The sequence below is a fragment of the Phalaenopsis equestris genome, unplaced genomic scaffold, assembly GCF_001263595.1.
Source record: "Phalaenopsis equestris unplaced genomic scaffold, ASM126359v1 Scaffold000002, whole genome shotgun sequence".
In the NCBI taxonomy this organism is placed as follows: domain Eukaryota; kingdom Viridiplantae; phylum Streptophyta; class Magnoliopsida; order Asparagales; family Orchidaceae; genus Phalaenopsis; species Phalaenopsis equestris.
The window spans coordinates 30,489,826-30,507,403 of record NW_018164444.1 but is presented as its reverse complement, the minus strand read 5'-3'; the positions used below and the strand labels follow the sequence as shown (position 1 = coordinate 30,507,403).

Here is a 17,578-nt window from a genome sequence, read left to right as displayed (position 1 = left end):
TATATATATATATAATATATATATATATTATGGCAAAGACTTGATAGATCTCTTTTTAATGATTGTTAGATTAAAAAATTTCCTCTTACTTCTGTTGAACAACTAAGTAGAACTTATTTGACAACTCTCCTTTGTTTATCATTATTAAAGGGAATGCTCAAGTTTTCAATCGGGATTTTAGATTCCAAAATATGTGGCTTTCACAAGAGGTTAATTTTGAAACTTTAGCTTCTAATTAGAATGTTTCCTTAGCCCCTGATAGTAAGGTTTTCCATTTAAGGAGATTGTGATTTAAATTCAATAGATTAAAACATGTTTTCACTTGGTGGAATAAAAATCATTTCAAAAATATATTTCTAATATGCTTATTTTTGAACAAGAAATTATCAAAATAGAACAATCTAAGGAATATAGAAATTCTAATTTTAGTGAAAGAGTTATTCTTAAGGCCAACACTAATCTTCTCAAGCTTCAAGAAATGTAAGTAGTTTTTCGAAATAAAAGGCCGCTTGCAATATTTTTAAAAATACTAAATATTTCCTTAATTAATTAAAAAATAATTATTAATCATATTCATAAAATCAAGTCTTCTGGTAATCAATTGATTGAGAATGATCAAGGGACTGTTAATTCTACTATTGAATATCTCTTTAATATTCTCTAAAGAGTTAAGAGCCTCTCCCCCCTATTAATAAATTTTTATTTCACACTTTTCTATACTCTGAAAAAAAATCCATTTATTATATTTGTACTAAAATGAATTAAAGGTCTTTTAATGAACATGAATGTTGATGATATAGCTAGCCCATATGACTTATTTGTTAATTTTTTAAAGAAGTTTTGGCAAATTATCAAATCTTATTTGGCTGATGTTATTATTAATTTCTTCAAAAGCACTCCTATACTAAATTATTTTCTAGTTCCTCTATTATTCTCATCCTAAAATCTATAAACCTTAAAATTGGAATCACTTTAAGCCTATTAGTCTTTGCAACATTTTTAATAAACTTATCAATTAACTCTTAGCCTCAAGACTTGCTAAACTCCTCACAAAATTATCTCCCCCAATCAAATTGTGTTTGTTAAAGGTAGAGCTATATCTTATAATGTTATGCTTGCCCAAGAGTTCAATTATAATTTAGATTATAAAACTTGTGATCGATGTTTGATTATTAAGCTAGATATTTCTAAAACTTATGATAACAATGATTGAGAATTTTTTATTAATATTCTTCAAATGTTGGGTTTTGATGATAAAATTGTTAGTTAATTTAGTAAATATATTAACAATGCTTGGTTTGTGATTATTAATGGCAGAAATTTTAGATATATATATATATATATATATATATATATTAATCCCTTAAAATTTTAAGATAAGGAGACCCTATTTCTCATCTTATTCATCATTGCTACTAAATACATATCCAGATGTCTTAATGTACTTTTTTCCCAATAATAAAGTACTATAAGACTAAATGTCCACATGATATTAATCATATTAGCTTTGTTGATGATTGCATTATATTTTCTAATGGTTCCATTACCTCAATTAAACTCATCAGAAAATTCTTAAAAGTTTTTAAGGGTCAATGGTTTGCTCTTTAACTCCAACAAAAGTTGTTTTATTATTGTCAAATATATGTTTCTTAGGTTCATAAATAACATAGAGAATAAGCAAAATCTCATTGTTCAAAATCTCTCTATTAGATATTTGAGTGTTTTGAATTATAAATGCTTTAAAATAAAATTTTTAATTGTCGATGTAATTTCTTCTATAAGGCCTAAGTATTATAGTTGGAAAATTCATTTTATCATTATGGGTGGTTGGCTTACTCTTGTGTTCTTTGCTTCCTTCCAATTTATTTTCTTCAAACAGTTCGCCCCTTGTTGATCTTTGTTCTATAAAAGAGAAATTAATAAATATTTTTTTTATGGGACCTCGGAACAAGTCTAAACCTATTAACTGGGCCAACTAGAGTATATTGTGCTTTCTTGCTATTGAGTGTGATTTGGGTTGTAAGTCCTTTTTTGACATAACTTTCTTTTTGCAAGCAAACATTGGTCTAATTTCTTAGTGGTTGTAATCATTGAGCTATTTACATATATAATAACAACTACCTAGATAAGCTTCCCACCACTTGCTCTTAATAAGCCAGTAACTCTCCCATTGGGAAAAGGCTCTATGAGGTTAAATGGAAAGCACAAGCCATCATTTTATGAGAATTTTAGATCAATAATATTTAGAACATTGTTAAACTTAAAAGCATCTTTCCTTATTTTATTGTAAATAAATCATCAACATCTCATGGCATTTGCTGCCTCTAATCAAATTCTTTTTAAATGATCTTCCCTTAGGGCTTTTTCTTTCAAGCATGTGTAGCGTCATAAAAGAGTTAAAAAGGAGATCTTCCACATTTTTCCCTTGATTGGAATAAAACTCTTACTAACACTTGCTCTACTCTTTGTTGAAAATTCTTAACAATTATATTCCTTTATATGATAATTTAAGGATAAAAGGAATTTAGTTACCTTCTAAATGTAAATGGTGTTATCATATTGAGAATTCTATCACTTATTTGTGAATGGAGTTGTTGTCACTAAACTATGCATTTGGATGGATGGAATTTTTAAAAAAACTTTTTTTAAATCCCGATTTAACTATTAAAGAACCCTACTGAGCGTGACTTTCCTTTTTCTCTTGTGTTTCTAAAGGACTTATTATTTTTAACATTTTATGCTTAATCTTGTGGTACATTTGAAAAGAAAGGAGTGAGGTCAAGCATAAAAATATTAAAATGAATGAGTTATGTATTATTTAGCACATTAAAGAGAATATTTTATTTTTATATAAAGCTAATTTAATTGGCTATAAAAATTTTAAAAGTTGTAAATAGGTGACTAGATACTTTAATATTGATATAGAGGCTCAACCCTACAAACTTCTTACAATTGCATATTGGATTAATATTGATATAGAGGCTCAACCCTACAAACTTCTTACAATTGTATATTGGATTAAACTTGAGAGAGGTTGGGGGAAAATTAATATTGATGGCACTATCTTCAAAGATTTCATTGATTGGGAGTTTTATTATAGATCGTTTTGGTAATTTAATTGTTTTATTTAATGGTCTAGTAGATCCCTGCAATATTATTTTTGTCGGACTCTATGCCTTTAAATATAGTCTTTATGTGGCCAATGCTTTGAGTTTTGAAAATTTGATTATTGAATTAAATGTCGCTTTAGCTATTCATTTGGTTCTCTTAAATGTACTACTATATGTAATACTAACATGGTTTACTCATACATATTTATATCATTGTAAATTCCTTTGAATTTAAACTTAATTAGGAGGGTATGAATGCGCTTATTAGTTAGCTACGCTTGGTGCTAAATGTAATTTAATTAAAAATTTTTTGCCTCATAATCTCCCTTTGGAAATAAGGGGTATGATCTAATTGGATAAAACTATTCTCCCTTATCCTAGAATTTTTAAATGATTTTTTTTTTATTTTTTTCAATTTTAGTTATTTCTTTATGATTTGCTTTGTTCTTGGTTATGAGGCGAAGACAAGTAATTATGATGGTTATGATGATGAACCTCTTCTATTTTTTCTTATAAAGTTCACAAAAGATTGGTGGAACTAGTGCGGGAATATCTTTATCTACCTCTATTTGTTACAATGCTTTTGGGGTTACAATGCTTTTGGAGTTATCATTTCCTTTTTGGATTGTTGGTAGTTCTAGTACCTAGTTATGAGTATGGGAGTCTTGATCGCTGGCTTTTTTTCAAGATTTTTTGTAATTGAGAATATTTTTTAAACTTCTCTTGTTAAGAAAATTTTTAAGTCAGTCTTTCTCTTAGGGTTCTGCCTTGCCCCCCTCTTTTGGGTTGTTGATATTTCATCCCAAGCAGCATTATGCTCTGTTGTATCATTTTTCTAAACCTAAATTACTCCATTTTCCTTATTAATTATAGCTTACTTTTTTTCTCATTTCGCTTTCACGTTACTACTAAAAATCTAATAGATCTCACACCGTTAACACTGTTTTATTTGTCAAAGTTAGTAACTTGAATTCTTATTTTGGTAATGAACTTACTTTATAGAGTAATAACTTGGCTTTGAATTTCATTTTCATATTTTCTTTTTGCAGCTGTTAAATCATATTTAGTACTCTCTTTAACTCTAGAAATTGGATTGGTTGGTTTGACTGTTGAGAAGGTGGCACTTACTTTATAACTTGCTTTTGAATTGCAACAATATAAACGTTGGATATTGTTTTCTATGCTTAATTGTTCGTTCCCTTTGGGAACATTATTACTGACAATCGGGAGCCTGGTTAATAGCAAAACTATATAAGACAATCAAGCAACTATGTTTCAGATCAAAATACAAATCGTCTCTAAAAAACATATCTCAATATTTATGCATAAATGGAACTAAAAACTTAGAGAGTCCACTCCTCAATTAAAAAACACAACAATAATAATTGGTTTGAAAAACTCATTTAAGATTCTGTCTGCTCCCTCAAGCGGCGGATTGTGCTCCTGACAGTAACAGCGCTGGCAGTACTGCATTATTTAACAAAAAAGAAGTCAAAAACTGTTGCAAGTGTTCCAAATATTCAAAAAAGAAGACACCACATGCTTCTTATGCATTTACAAATTTAATATAATTATGTATAAGAACAGTTATATATACATATGTTGATATGACATTCAGGTCAACAGCACACATTTACAAATTTAATATAATTATGTATAAGAACAGTTATATATACATATGTTGATATGACATTCAGGTCAACAGCACAAAAAAAAGTCAAATAGTGCCTTGTAATTGGCTTAAATTTGGCTTGTTTGATAAAAAACAGAGTGAAATTTGAACATACATTTTGTTCCTTTACTAAACAGGAGCATTGCAATAAAGACCAAGTTGATATTTTTAGATGCATACATATGGTGGAACCAAAATTTAAGAAGTGTTACTAAAAATAAAAACCAAGGGGTAACAAATATTTTAAGTTTAAAATTTTCCTCTCATCAACTTTTTAAAAACTATTACAAACATGTTTATTAAATTAAAAATATAATTAATATTAAATTAATACTTATTTAAATATTTAGCATGATCACACTCAAATTTCCTCACCGAATACATGTAAATATATAGGGAAATTTACATATATAACAGTTAAGTTTTTTAAGTCTTATGGATTTTCGTGTCTCCCCTAAATTTTTATATTTTCGGACAGCACTTTTATCTATGAATGAAAGTATGGATTTGACCATTAAAGAGTGTACTGAGTGCTATTTTTACATGATATCAAAAAAATGGGTGCTATGGATGTAAAAAATGAAAGTTTTGGTGTATGATAGGTAAATCAATAAAAATTCAGTGCTATGCATGAAAATGCCCCAAGCGCACGCACACGCGCACATATGTATATATATATATCATAAATTTATTTTTACGGGTAATTTTGCTTATTAAGGCCAACTCATGTCTTCACTTCCGAGTTTGAAAGTTGTAACATTGTTAATGCGCCATTAATATACAAAATATCAGTATATTTGATGATCATGAGTTGGCCGATTTTTCTTTAGGGCAAAGTAAGCTCTCGAAACCAGTATCTTGGGATGTTCACTGGTTTACAACCAATGTGCTTCGCATTTGAGCACATGACTCTAGTTCGTGTCTAATTCATGTTTGAGTTGATAAAGGAATGAACAACATGTGGCGTATGCATGCCACTTGTAGTCCATCCAAGAAATTTCGAGAGTTTTTTGGGATTATGTGCTCAACAAGAAAGAATCTCCTTTATAAGAGAGAGAGAGGAGCAACTCACTTTAAGGTGTAAGCACCGCCTGCCTTAACTTTCCCACAGTCCTTGCATCCCCAGATGCCCACAGCTTTTCTTTTGACTGCGTACTGGAAAACAAATGAGAAGAAAAACAAGCATCAGTATCCTAATTAATGTACAAGAAGCCAGCTTTAATAATTCCTCAAAGGGACAATGTTTTTTATAAAAATTAGCACATGCATATAAAATATCAATCATATTAATAAAGAAGATTTACCTACAAGCCACACAACTCTTATGTATTTATATATCTAACACATAATTTTTAATATTTACTAGTGTAACACTCAAATATTTATCATGGCGTCAAAAATATTGCATGCCTATGTTTTAATGTATGGCACTAAAGTTTCATGTAAATAAATATCAAATTGGGTCTTAAATTTGTAAATATATAAGAATTAAGTGAAAAGCAATAATTGGACTCGTAACGTAGGATTGATCATTTAATTATATATATATCTATATATATATATATATATATATATATATATAGATAAAAAAAACTCTCCATTTCCGTGTGTCCGAGGATTTCACGTGACTCTTAGAATTCTATTTAGAGCGGTACTACACTCCCCTAAAGATGTAGATGAACACAAAATTTTCAACCTACTTCACTATATTGCAATGAAAAGTGAAGTTATTGATGATTCCTTTTGCTTCGGCAAAAGAGAAATTGTCACTTGAATTTTCCTGGATTGGAGTTCCAGGCTTATAAAACATTTAAATCAAATATGATTCATGCAAAAATTTGAAATATGATACTTAATAGGAAACAATGGAAAAAAAAGGATTCATATAGCTGGCCCCATTTAGTGAGATAAAGGCTTGTTGTTGTTGTTGTAGTTGTATGATTCATGTAAAATTTTGTACCGTTAGCAAGAAACACGAAAAACCATTTCCACAACCTATAAATTATTCATATCGATACTTTTGGACTTAGATCAAAAGTTAGTGTTGGTCAGCTTGGAAAGCCCAATTACAATATAGTTTTTCAAGAAATTTGTTGTAAAATTTATGATAAGATGAATCCAAAGCTATTCATTATTAACCTGAAAATGGAGAGGAATAAATATTTTCAGCCTTCTTTTACCACAATGGTTTAGAGAATAAAGTAATAATGATTCTTCTTAGCGTTAGGAAAATAGATAATGCCACTTGATATTTCATGTATTCAAGCAACTCAACCAAACGAGTACGGTAAAAGGCTTGCTGAATATTTAAATCAAGATGGATGTGAAAGCTGAATTTTAGGCAAGAAACAAGTGAATCTGTATCCACAAAAAGTTCATGGCGAGCAATCTGAATATTTAAATAAAGATCCATATGAAAGCTGCATTTTAGGCAATAAATGCGTTAAAATGTATCCACAAAAAAGTTCATGGTGAGCAACCGCACCCCTAAAACTTAATGGGATATGTATTTATATATTTAAAACCTAAAACCTGCTTCTTACATTTATACCACCCAAATCTTTCGTAGCACATCAAAAATACCACCATTTTTATTTATAAAAAAGGTGAAATACTCCTTTCCATGCATAGTAAAAAAGATGGTAACGTAAAAATTGAGGTTTAGCTGTTAGATATGTAAATACATAAGAATTAAGTAGTATCTATGTATTTGCGGAACAATGGAAAATTCATCACTGAAAAAAGGTACTTTCTAACCTTCATTGATGATCTTTCAAGCATTGCGTGGTTTACTTCTAGAGATAAAAATCATAAACATTTAGAATTTTCAGAATTTGAAAGTCATTTTTTGATGCGCAGAGAGAATGTTGTATCAAAACTATACAATGATTGAACATGTAAATACACTTAAGAATTTGAAGCTAACTGCAAAAAAGGGAGCATTTGAAACCAGCTAGCGATAGAATATACTCTATAACACAATGCATTTCCTAAATAAAAAGATAGAACGATTTTTGAAATGGCAAGGCCTATAATAGCTGAGAATAGATTGCCAAAAAGATTTTAGGCATATGTCATATAAACAATAGTCTGCATCACAAGGTGTCCAAAAAAACGGTAGAAGAATATGAACACCATTTGAGCCATGGAGTGGAATTAAATCCATTGTAAGCCGCTTTAACTTTATTTTGCTAAATTAATTAATTAACTGCCTGCAATCATACAGAAAAGAACCGAACCTATTTCTATCATCAAAATGCAATAAAGCAAAGAGAAATCAAGCTACAATATTACAAGACTGAGAAGCAACTCTGCAGAAATTTTCACATCACTTCAAAGAAAAAGATTTTGCTGATTCTAGAGCTCATTAATGTACTTAAGCAAACACGTTAAGGGAGTGTAGTAATTAAACAATTTGATGAAATTTTAGGAAGAACTGTTGTGTTTGCTAGGAATTTATTTAACACTTAAAATTCTAAGTAACTTCTCATATTTCTATGCATCTCTTGGTAATCTACTAAAACAGGAATGATTCTATGTATAAAACCAGATGTAGTCTCTACTTTCAGGTATACAAAAAGAAAAATTAATCAACCATAATTGTCAATAGAGAATAATAAAACATAGCACAAAGGTCGATTGGGGCTAGCTTGGATAATGCATGATTTATATACTATGCATGCTATTTCCAAAACAGCATAAAACAACAAGTGATGAACAATTTATTAATAATTCAATAATATACGAAAAAGTATTCAAATATAAAAATTAAAAAGACAAAAAAATTACTGTATGTACATAACATGGTATTACTTTATTATATGAAAAAATATTATTATATTACTTTATGAAAAAATATCCTAATAATGTTGATGGCAGATTTGTTGTCATAATATATTTCATTGGCTCTTTCTACATGATTTTTAAATTTTCAATATGATTTTGATCAATAGAAGCTCACAAATCTATTGGACAATGACTCAAGCTTGATTTCAGCACTAAATCATAAAGCTGCAAACTGTTCCTAATAATGTACAATATCCTATAGAATGAACCTTTTATCTACCAACAATCTAGCATAGTTCGCATCAGTATATCCTTCAACTTGTAGGATATTATGTTTCCATATAGAATTTCATTCCTTAGGCTTCATTGAAGATATGTGAGAATTCTATAAGCGACTTAAAGTATGTGCCTCTTTGGACTTGTGCATGAATTGGTTGAATAGACATGCTGCAAATGCAATGTCAGGATGGCATGTGAAAAGTGGATTAATTTTTCTACAAACATTTTACATTTTCTTGTATCTAAATCAGTTTTTTATTGATCAAGATCAAAATTTTGTCCTAATTCAAATGGAGTTTCACATTGCTTACACTATTTTTCTTTCAATACATCCATAATATTATTTCTGCTTGGAGAAAAATCCCCTATTTAGATTGAGCGACTTCTATGCCAAAAAAAAATTTGTTTTTCTAGTTCTTTGATTTCAAATTCTTTAGCAATCCTTTTTCCTGAGACTTCTTTCTCTTTATTATCATCTCATGAAACTATCATGTTATCAACATACACAGTGAGATTGAGTAGCATATGCCAGCATTCACTGGTGTAAGGACTAGCAACAACAAGAGCATGTCTTTGCAACAACAACCCCAACAGCAATCGGAAAAGAAAGAGTGGAGTATTCACTCCATTGCCCCACACAGGATCACAGTGATTCCCATACAGGTTAAAAGAGTGTTTTATAAAGAGATTATGTTCTCTTCGTTTTTCTTTATCTTCAGCTCTCATCAGTCTTTGTAAATTTGTTAGTCAAAGTGCTTGGTGATTGTTTTAGGCTGTATAAGACCTTTTTTTAATCTGTGTATCTTATTCTTTTTTAAGGAGCTATTGAATACTGATGGTGGATGTATACAAATTTCTTCTTCGATATTTCCATATAAGAAAAAAAATTACATCATATTATTGTATAAACTACTCATGGTATGATGCTTGGAATATCATAATGAGAACAATGCTCGTTTGTCAAAAAAAAAAAAAAATTGATACTTAATTCCATATGATTGACTATATCATTTTGCTATTAATCATACTTTGCACCTTTCCAAGCTCACATATGATTTGTATTTGATCATAAAAATTCATTTGCATCTTACTCTCTTCTTTTGGTTAAGTAATTCAACAATCTTCCATATATGATTTTTTTATAAGTCTTTCATCTCTTCTGTAATAGTTTCTTTCCAATCTATATTTTTAAGTGCTTCAAATACTATTTATGGAATAAAAATAAGGCATGCGTTGATGTTCGTTAGAAAGACTTCATGGGATGGATAAAATTTGCGAAAGAATATGTACTAAGAGATCGGATATAAATTAATAGCAGGTTGATTGGTGTAACTTGGTAATGGTTTTGAGCCCTTAGCTTGCAGTAGATCTCGGTTGAATTTGTTCGTTCCTGAATAGGGATACACTTCGTAGAAGACTTACATTTGTCAGATTTTAATCTTCAGGAATGTCAAGATAAAACAAATATCATCAAAATTTATCTTTAATTTAAGAATTCTTCCCCGAATGGAGAGTTTGATCGGAGTAGCTATGGGTTTCATTAAAAGTAACATTCAATAAAGTTATTAACATATTTTTGGTTTGATAACAAAATTTGTACACTTTTATGTGGTAGAATATCTGATGAATACATACTTGAGAACTCTTCTATTAAATTTCTTTTTATATGTTATTTATAGATACGAGCATAGTTAATACACCCCAAACAAATTAGGAGGAATTTTTTACTTGTTTGTAGGAAGAAAAACTCATATAATTTAGAGAATTTTAAAATTAATTACTATGGATAGTAATTTATTGATTAATTATTAAAATTGCTTCACTCAAATATTATTTTGGTATTTGAATGCGGAGAAGAAGAGTCTTATGACCTCCAAAAAATGATATTTTTTTCGTTTTCATTATTCCATTTTATTGGGAAGTATTAGAGCAAAACAAGTTGTATATATTACCATCTTTTAAAAAAAATATGATAATGACTGGTTGAAAAAATTATGAGCATTGTCAATCCAAAAAAATTTTAATATTAAAATTGAATTGATTATTTTCATAACTGTGAATATGAAGAGTATAATATTAATAACGATTTTTTCTTTAATTAAATATAGTCATGTCATTTGGGTGTAATCATCAATATATATAACAAAATCAATGCTCCTAAGATGTCGGGAATTTTGGGGGGTCCCAAGATATCAGAATGAATCAACACAAAAATACAAGATGATCTAAATTTGCTTTCAAAAAAGGAAATGTGAAGATGTTTAACAATTCCACAAGTTTCACAATAAAAATCATTAATGTTTGCATTTATAAAAATATAATGAAACATATAATTAAGATTTTTAAAAGAATAATGCCATAGTATATCATGGCATGTTCAAATGATATTGATATATAAGAGGTAAAGAAACATGATAGTTGATCTCAATTTTTAAAATATATTTAAATCAACTTTTTTCACTAGCTTACCCAATCATTTTTCCCATAGTGAGGGTCCAACAAAATACAACAATCATATAAAAAGATGACTTTGCACTAATGATCTTTGATAAATTGTGGATAGAAAAAAAAGATTAATTGTAACATGTGGAACATGTAATATGTTAATGAATATTAATTTGGGAGAAATTGAATTGTCTAATTGTCCTGGAACAGTTGTTAAAATTTTTTCTGCAACTTTTTCTTTCTAATTATGGGATATGACTTGTAAGATTGAAATATACAGCAATGTTTGTCATGTAATCAGTGGATCGTAAATCTAAGATCAAAGAACTACTTTAAGCAAGGGATGAGGATGGCTTTTCTAAGGAATAGAGTAAACTTTTGCGTTTGTCAATCTTTGTTGAGTCATGCGCTTTTAACTCCACTTGGTAGATCTGCACTTTTTTTTTTATTTTTGTCTTTGTTTTCTTCATAATCTTGGGGATTTTTTGTAGTAATTATATAGAATATTATCTTTAATAAAAAATTTTGTGGCATAAACTCAAAAGTTGTCAAGGTGGCAGATATTTTAGGGTCGAAGCATTCATCGTCACCATCTTTTTTTCTTCTAAAATTTGTATAAGAGAATACTTCATTCAAAAAAATGGAGATTTTCTATGTTTACTATTTGAATTCAAATTTGGTCAAATTCATCATCGAACCCCACCATGAACTTGAAGATTATCTCTAGCGAACAAATTATTTAAGGATCAACGCATCCTCACATCATGATATCCTATGATTTTGGTAGTACGGCAAATCCAACCAATAAATCTTCATGACATTGAAGTATTCAATGATAAGAAAATTATTTTATTTGATAATGGCGAACTTTGTTTCGATTTCTTAGATAAGTGCGGCATCTTTAACATTTGAGTATGTCTGATTAACTGCGTACCAAAACTATTTTGTGGTAGAGAGAAACATAAATGGTTCACTAATATTGGAAAACATAGTGTTCCAAAACTATGTCAGGATCATATAATCAACTCCTTCCCAAAATACGGGATCTATAAGGTGTTCAATTTTTCCTTTTCTTCAAAAGATCTTCATGATTTGAGACTATTTAAGATTTTTTTTTTTTATTCAAGCATATTATACTTAAAATCCTTGGAGTTCTTTGTGTTTGACGTTCACTAATCATGATTGATTCCTTTGAAAAAATGTCAAAGAACTCAGGCATAGATTATACGAGAATAATATCTCAAGATAATAATAAGATTGAAAGCGAGAAATCTTGACCTTTAAAAAAGATAACAAAGGTTGGAAAGAAAAACAATCCTAACATCACAATGATACGTGTAAAAAATAAACGAATAGAGGAAATTCTCAATATATTTTTTTTCCTTATTTTGTAAAAAGAAATGGGGTATTTAAATAACTTTAATAGGTATTACACAATAAGAATAAATCAAAAAATAAATTCAACAATATAGAGAAGCGCGTGAATTGCAATATGAGAGATGACAAAATTGATCAAATTGTCAAGACCCTAGTTTATGTGCCTCAAATTCTTTGCTATGATTGCGGAATGAATGGATCTAATCATGGAAGAGAGGAAAAAATATCAACAATATATATGAATGTTAACTAAATGCACAACAATTCTACGTCAACTATTTTGAACAAGTTTTACCTTTCTATTTATTAGACTAATGAAAGTATGAATATGTCTTACAATGAAATCAAAATTCTACAAATGAACAAAATAAATAAAAAATAATCAAAAAAACTCAAAATAAAAATATTTTAACATAATATTGCTATCAATTAACCAGAATTTGATTAAACATGATGAAGCACTAGAAAAAAATAATTTAAATTGGCGAAGAAAAAACATGAAAATAGTAGAATGAAAATAGCATGCATAATTACTGATGGAAGTACAAAAATATCAATACTAAATAGCACACCTTGCAACTACCGATGAAAATAACACAAGAAGTATGCTATGGGACATTGCATGTTCTATTAACTTACATGGAAGCAATAGAATTCATTTGAGCTTTGCATTATACAATAAACATTTTATTTCATCTCATTCCTCCCATCAAATAATGATTGTTTATGCACGTGGGCGTGCATGCATGTGTGTGAGACCATTGGCAGAAGGATGGTCTCCCCACTCCCCTCCTCTCTAAGGTTTGAGTTGAATCACTTAAAGGTATGTACAGTATGGATATTTTTGCAACAAATAAATGTTAGTTTAAATGTTCCTAGCTTGCTTGCATATATAGAAACAATCCGTCAATATTTGTTAAATGAACTCCCAAGTCAAGTATAGTTCCTTCTCAAACTTCTTTCTCCACACACTCTTCGTTCCTTTTTTTATAAACCTCTCCCATTATAACATTTACCAAGCCACCAAAGGATAACCAAATTCTTACTGTCCTACGAATAATCATGCTGTTATGAATGGTGAGGTAAACTACAGGGTTGCAATTTCAAAAAAAAGAAAATGTTTTGCAAATGAGAGAGAAGTGTTCCCCATGCAAGCAAACATCATTAGGATATGTTGAAAAAATCTGTATAACTCGGATTTTGCTTTGATCAGTAGGACAGAAAGAACTTAAATAAACTAATAGGGCCTTCATCGTCCTCAACCCCAATCATCTCTCCTGTACATGACCATACACAATGGCTAATTCCGTTATTATGAGATAACAACTAATTTGAGATATCACTTCAACCATTTTTTTAAATTAAATTTAAAGAAGACAATGCCTTCTCATCAAACAGCACAAATCTAAATACATTGAATTCTAGTACTGAAGTGCTCCTAAAAGCATAAAAATAGCCACCACAAAAAGGTGCTACATAGAGATAAGGAATTTATATGGCATTATAAGTAATACCTTTCCACAAAATTCACAAAAGTACTTGGCATGTTGTGAAACCTCCATTTTCTTAATTTGCTTCCGCAAACTAGCACCATATCTTGTGCCTGCATCAAGTGTAATTCATGAGATTTGGTTAAAAAATAGTAGATAATGCACAACCATTAAAAATATGCACAATAATGCAGGCTTCATGTACCATATTTTCCAACAATTCCAGCCTTCTTGGTCCTCTTTGTCTGTTTGGAATAACAAACAAAAATGCCGATTAGAATTAATAAACTGAAACAATTTAGCAGACTTTGTCATACCCTAAAAATTTAAACAAGAAAGATTGAAAAATGTCATTTGTCTTATTTGGGTCAAAGTAATATGAATAAAAATGCTATCAAAATACTAAATAAAGATTTATCAGCCAAAAAAACTACCTTGAGTTCTATGGTACCTAGGGCTAACCAAAAAGCTCGTCGTTCGCGAGCTGCTCATGTTCGGCTCGCTAGATTGCTCGTGTTTGATTTGATCGTTAAGCAAATAAGGCAAACACAAAAAAATACGATTTATAAACAAACTGAAAACAAACAAGCTTTTGTTTGATCGCGTTCGAATTGTTTTGGCTCAAATTAATTAAATAATAAATCAATAATATTATAACAAAATTAATATATTAATTTTTAAAGCTCAATATTGACTGCTATATAATATATCTAAAATTGTATGTTAATTTAAATAAAGTAAATTGATTTTTTTTTTTTGCATTATTAGCTTAAAAGTAACTAAATTCTCACTTAAATGTTTCAAATGAAAATAGAATTTTTTTTTTTTTAAATAATAATTTGACTTGAATTATGCAAAAAAAAAACAAATAGAAGAGGCAGAATATTGGAAGATTTACATGCATACCACTCAATTCCTATGTGTTTACATATCTAATACCTAAACTTCAATTCTTACGCATATGTGATCTTATCTATAGGCATGAAAAGGTCAAGTTCACATTTTAAAAGTTAAAATAGTGATATCATTGATATGATATCAAATATTTGGTTTGTATAAATGTAGAAATGGAATTTAGGTGTTAGTCTGTTAGACATGAAAATACATAGGAATTGGGTGGCATCCATGTAAATGCGCTTAAAATTTTTCAAACACAAATCCCGCCCAACCTTGCCCTAGAATGCCCTCATGTGTTCTCATTTATGCATTTAGTACCACATTGGGGAGTAGCTTCTTATCATTGTTGCTTAAATGCAAAAAACATGTGCAAGTGTTTGGGATACATAGCATGCCTTGCGGCTGTGAATACCGTATTTTTCTACCTTTCAATGGGATTTAAAATAGAATATAAATTTTAGATATTTAATTATGTTATATTGATTTATTAAATTTAATAAATTATTATTTCGAGATTGAATATGAGTTAATACGAACAAATGAATTTATTATTGAGTCGAACACAAATGTGTTATTCGTAAGTCCATTTCGAACACAAGCCTATTTTGAGCCATAAAAATTTCAAATGAACCGAACACAAACAAGCACTAGACTTGCTCGAGCTCGGCTCATTTACACCTTTAGTGGTACCTCAGTGATGTAGTGATATTTAGAATAATCAATGGACATTTCTATCTTTTTTTTCCTATTTAGTTTAACCATCAAAGAAACTTGCATAGAGAAGTAAAAAGTTTAGGCGGCATTTCAATTTCATCAAAATGTATCTTAAATATGACTAATGAAATTGTTATTTAAATATGCCACAAAACCAAATAGTAACATATGCTAATAACAATACATTAGATTGCATATGTAAGTGAAACACGCAACCAATATGAATGATCAGGCTTCTCACTCTAACTTTTCATTGCCTTCTTAGCGGCATGAGTAAAAAATGAAAATAAAAAACAAACTCTAAATTTTACTAAAACATCTTGTAAATATGTCGTATACTAAACTCCATAAATACATTGCCATTCTTATTTAACAAAGAACCAAAGAGAACATTCATACATCTCAAAAAACTACTATAAATTGATATAACAAATGGTACTCGTCGTGAGCTTTTAGAAGTTGCCAATAGCAATGGAAAAGAAATTCATTACCAAAAAGATTAGCTATAAAGTCGATGAAATTTATGAAAACATGCCGGCATTGGCGTAATGCATAATGGTTTGAGGGATGATGAAGACTTATACTAACATATATTGTAGCGGATGAAATCCACGTTTAGAACTAAAGCATAATTCAATAACAAAGATGAAAGCTGCTAGTGTCGCCCAATTACCGTTCAAACCTAAATCCCATTAGAAACTTGGTTTCAAATGAGCATATTGGATAGCTCTACATTAATGAAAGCTAAGCACGTAGCATCCATGAACAAACATTGCATAAAAGCCTAATTTCATATACAAATTGCGTCGGCAAACCTATATTAGGAATAAAGCAATAAAGTCACATCTCCAAATCCCAATAATGAGTTTGAAGCAATCTATCTTATTTTAGAGATGTAGAACAGTTGATATCCACGTAATTAATATTACAAAACTCTCCGGATCTAATTCTATCTTACTTGGTGTAAATTTAAGGAGATTTCTATCAAAGAACGAAGATTTTAGCAAAAGAGTAAAGCAAGTAGTTTGATGAGCACCGAATAGCATATACTGCATAAGCATGGAAATTTTAGAGATTCCATAGGCATGCCAGTTTTAGGAATTTCATAGAGCAATTCGAGCATTTAATTTACAATAATCACCAGATTTCGTTCCATGTTATTATACAGAATTAACGAGAAAATTAAAGTGCAAAACGGAAATTCGAACGCTCTGCCAACTAGTCATACTAGCACGAAGTAGAAACTGACAATAACAGAAAACATAATAGCAGCAAAAATGGCATCAATAAAAGCGTGGAAAACCTAGAAGACATGTTTTGAGAGGGGACGGAGCCAAGGCTTACCATCTTCGCGTAGCCAAGGGTAACCGAGACTTGCAATACGAAATAGCAGGAAGAATTCAGACAAGAGGAAAACAACGCAGCCGCGTGAGGTGGTGGGAAAACCCTAAACGCAGGCACCAGCGGCACGGAATCAGAACCGTCCGATGAAAATAATCCCAGATGAGTCCGCGGCCTTATTTTGTTTGGTTTTAACTGGGTGTGCAAACTAGATGAGTCTTGATTGACTCGTCTATTAAATTATGAGTTCAAGCTCGTGTTCGAGTAGAGCTCGAATGATGAGCTCAAGCTCGGCTCATAGCTGTAATAGTCGGGTCACGAGTTATCTTTTAAATTCAAATTAAAAATTTTATTTTTATAGTTGGTAAAAGAAGGTATTGGTGGCGGGAGAAAAAGATGCAACGATAATGGACCGAAAATGCATCAAAATGATTAATAATTAGCTAATCGAGCCGACTCACGAGCCA

The 17,578-nt window shown here is 29.9% G+C and overlaps 1 protein-coding gene across 1 annotated transcript; it reads right to left on the bottom strand.

The window, feature by feature from the left end:
- Positions 1-4,349: 4,349 nt before the first annotated feature.
- LOC110039451 (60S ribosomal protein L37a) lies at positions 4,350-17,299 on the bottom strand. Its single transcript, XM_020744510.1, has 5 exons — positions 17,115-17,299; positions 14,365-14,404; positions 14,184-14,272; positions 5,855-5,937; positions 4,350-4,577 (listed from the first exon to the last, which is right to left on the bottom strand). The coding sequence occupies exons 1-5, from the start codon at positions 17,115-17,117 to the stop codon at positions 4,514-4,516; spliced, it is 279 nt and encodes a 92-aa protein (XP_020600169.1). The 5' UTR covers positions 17,118-17,299; the 3' UTR covers positions 4,350-4,513.
- Positions 17,300-17,578: the final 279 nt, after the last annotated feature.

What these genes read in the sequence shown, in the direction of transcription:
- LOC110039451 (XM_020744510.1), bottom strand. An exon ending in TGGAATTGTTGGAAAATATG is followed by an intron (nt 14,273 to 14,364) that starts GTACATGAAGCC and finishes CACTTGATGCAG; the next exon opens with GCACAAGATATGGTGCTAGT. An exon ending in GGCGGTGCTTACACCTTAAA is followed by an intron (nt 4,578 to 5,854) that starts GTGAGTTGCTCC and finishes TAAATAATGCAG; the next exon opens with TACTGCCAGCGCTGTTACTG.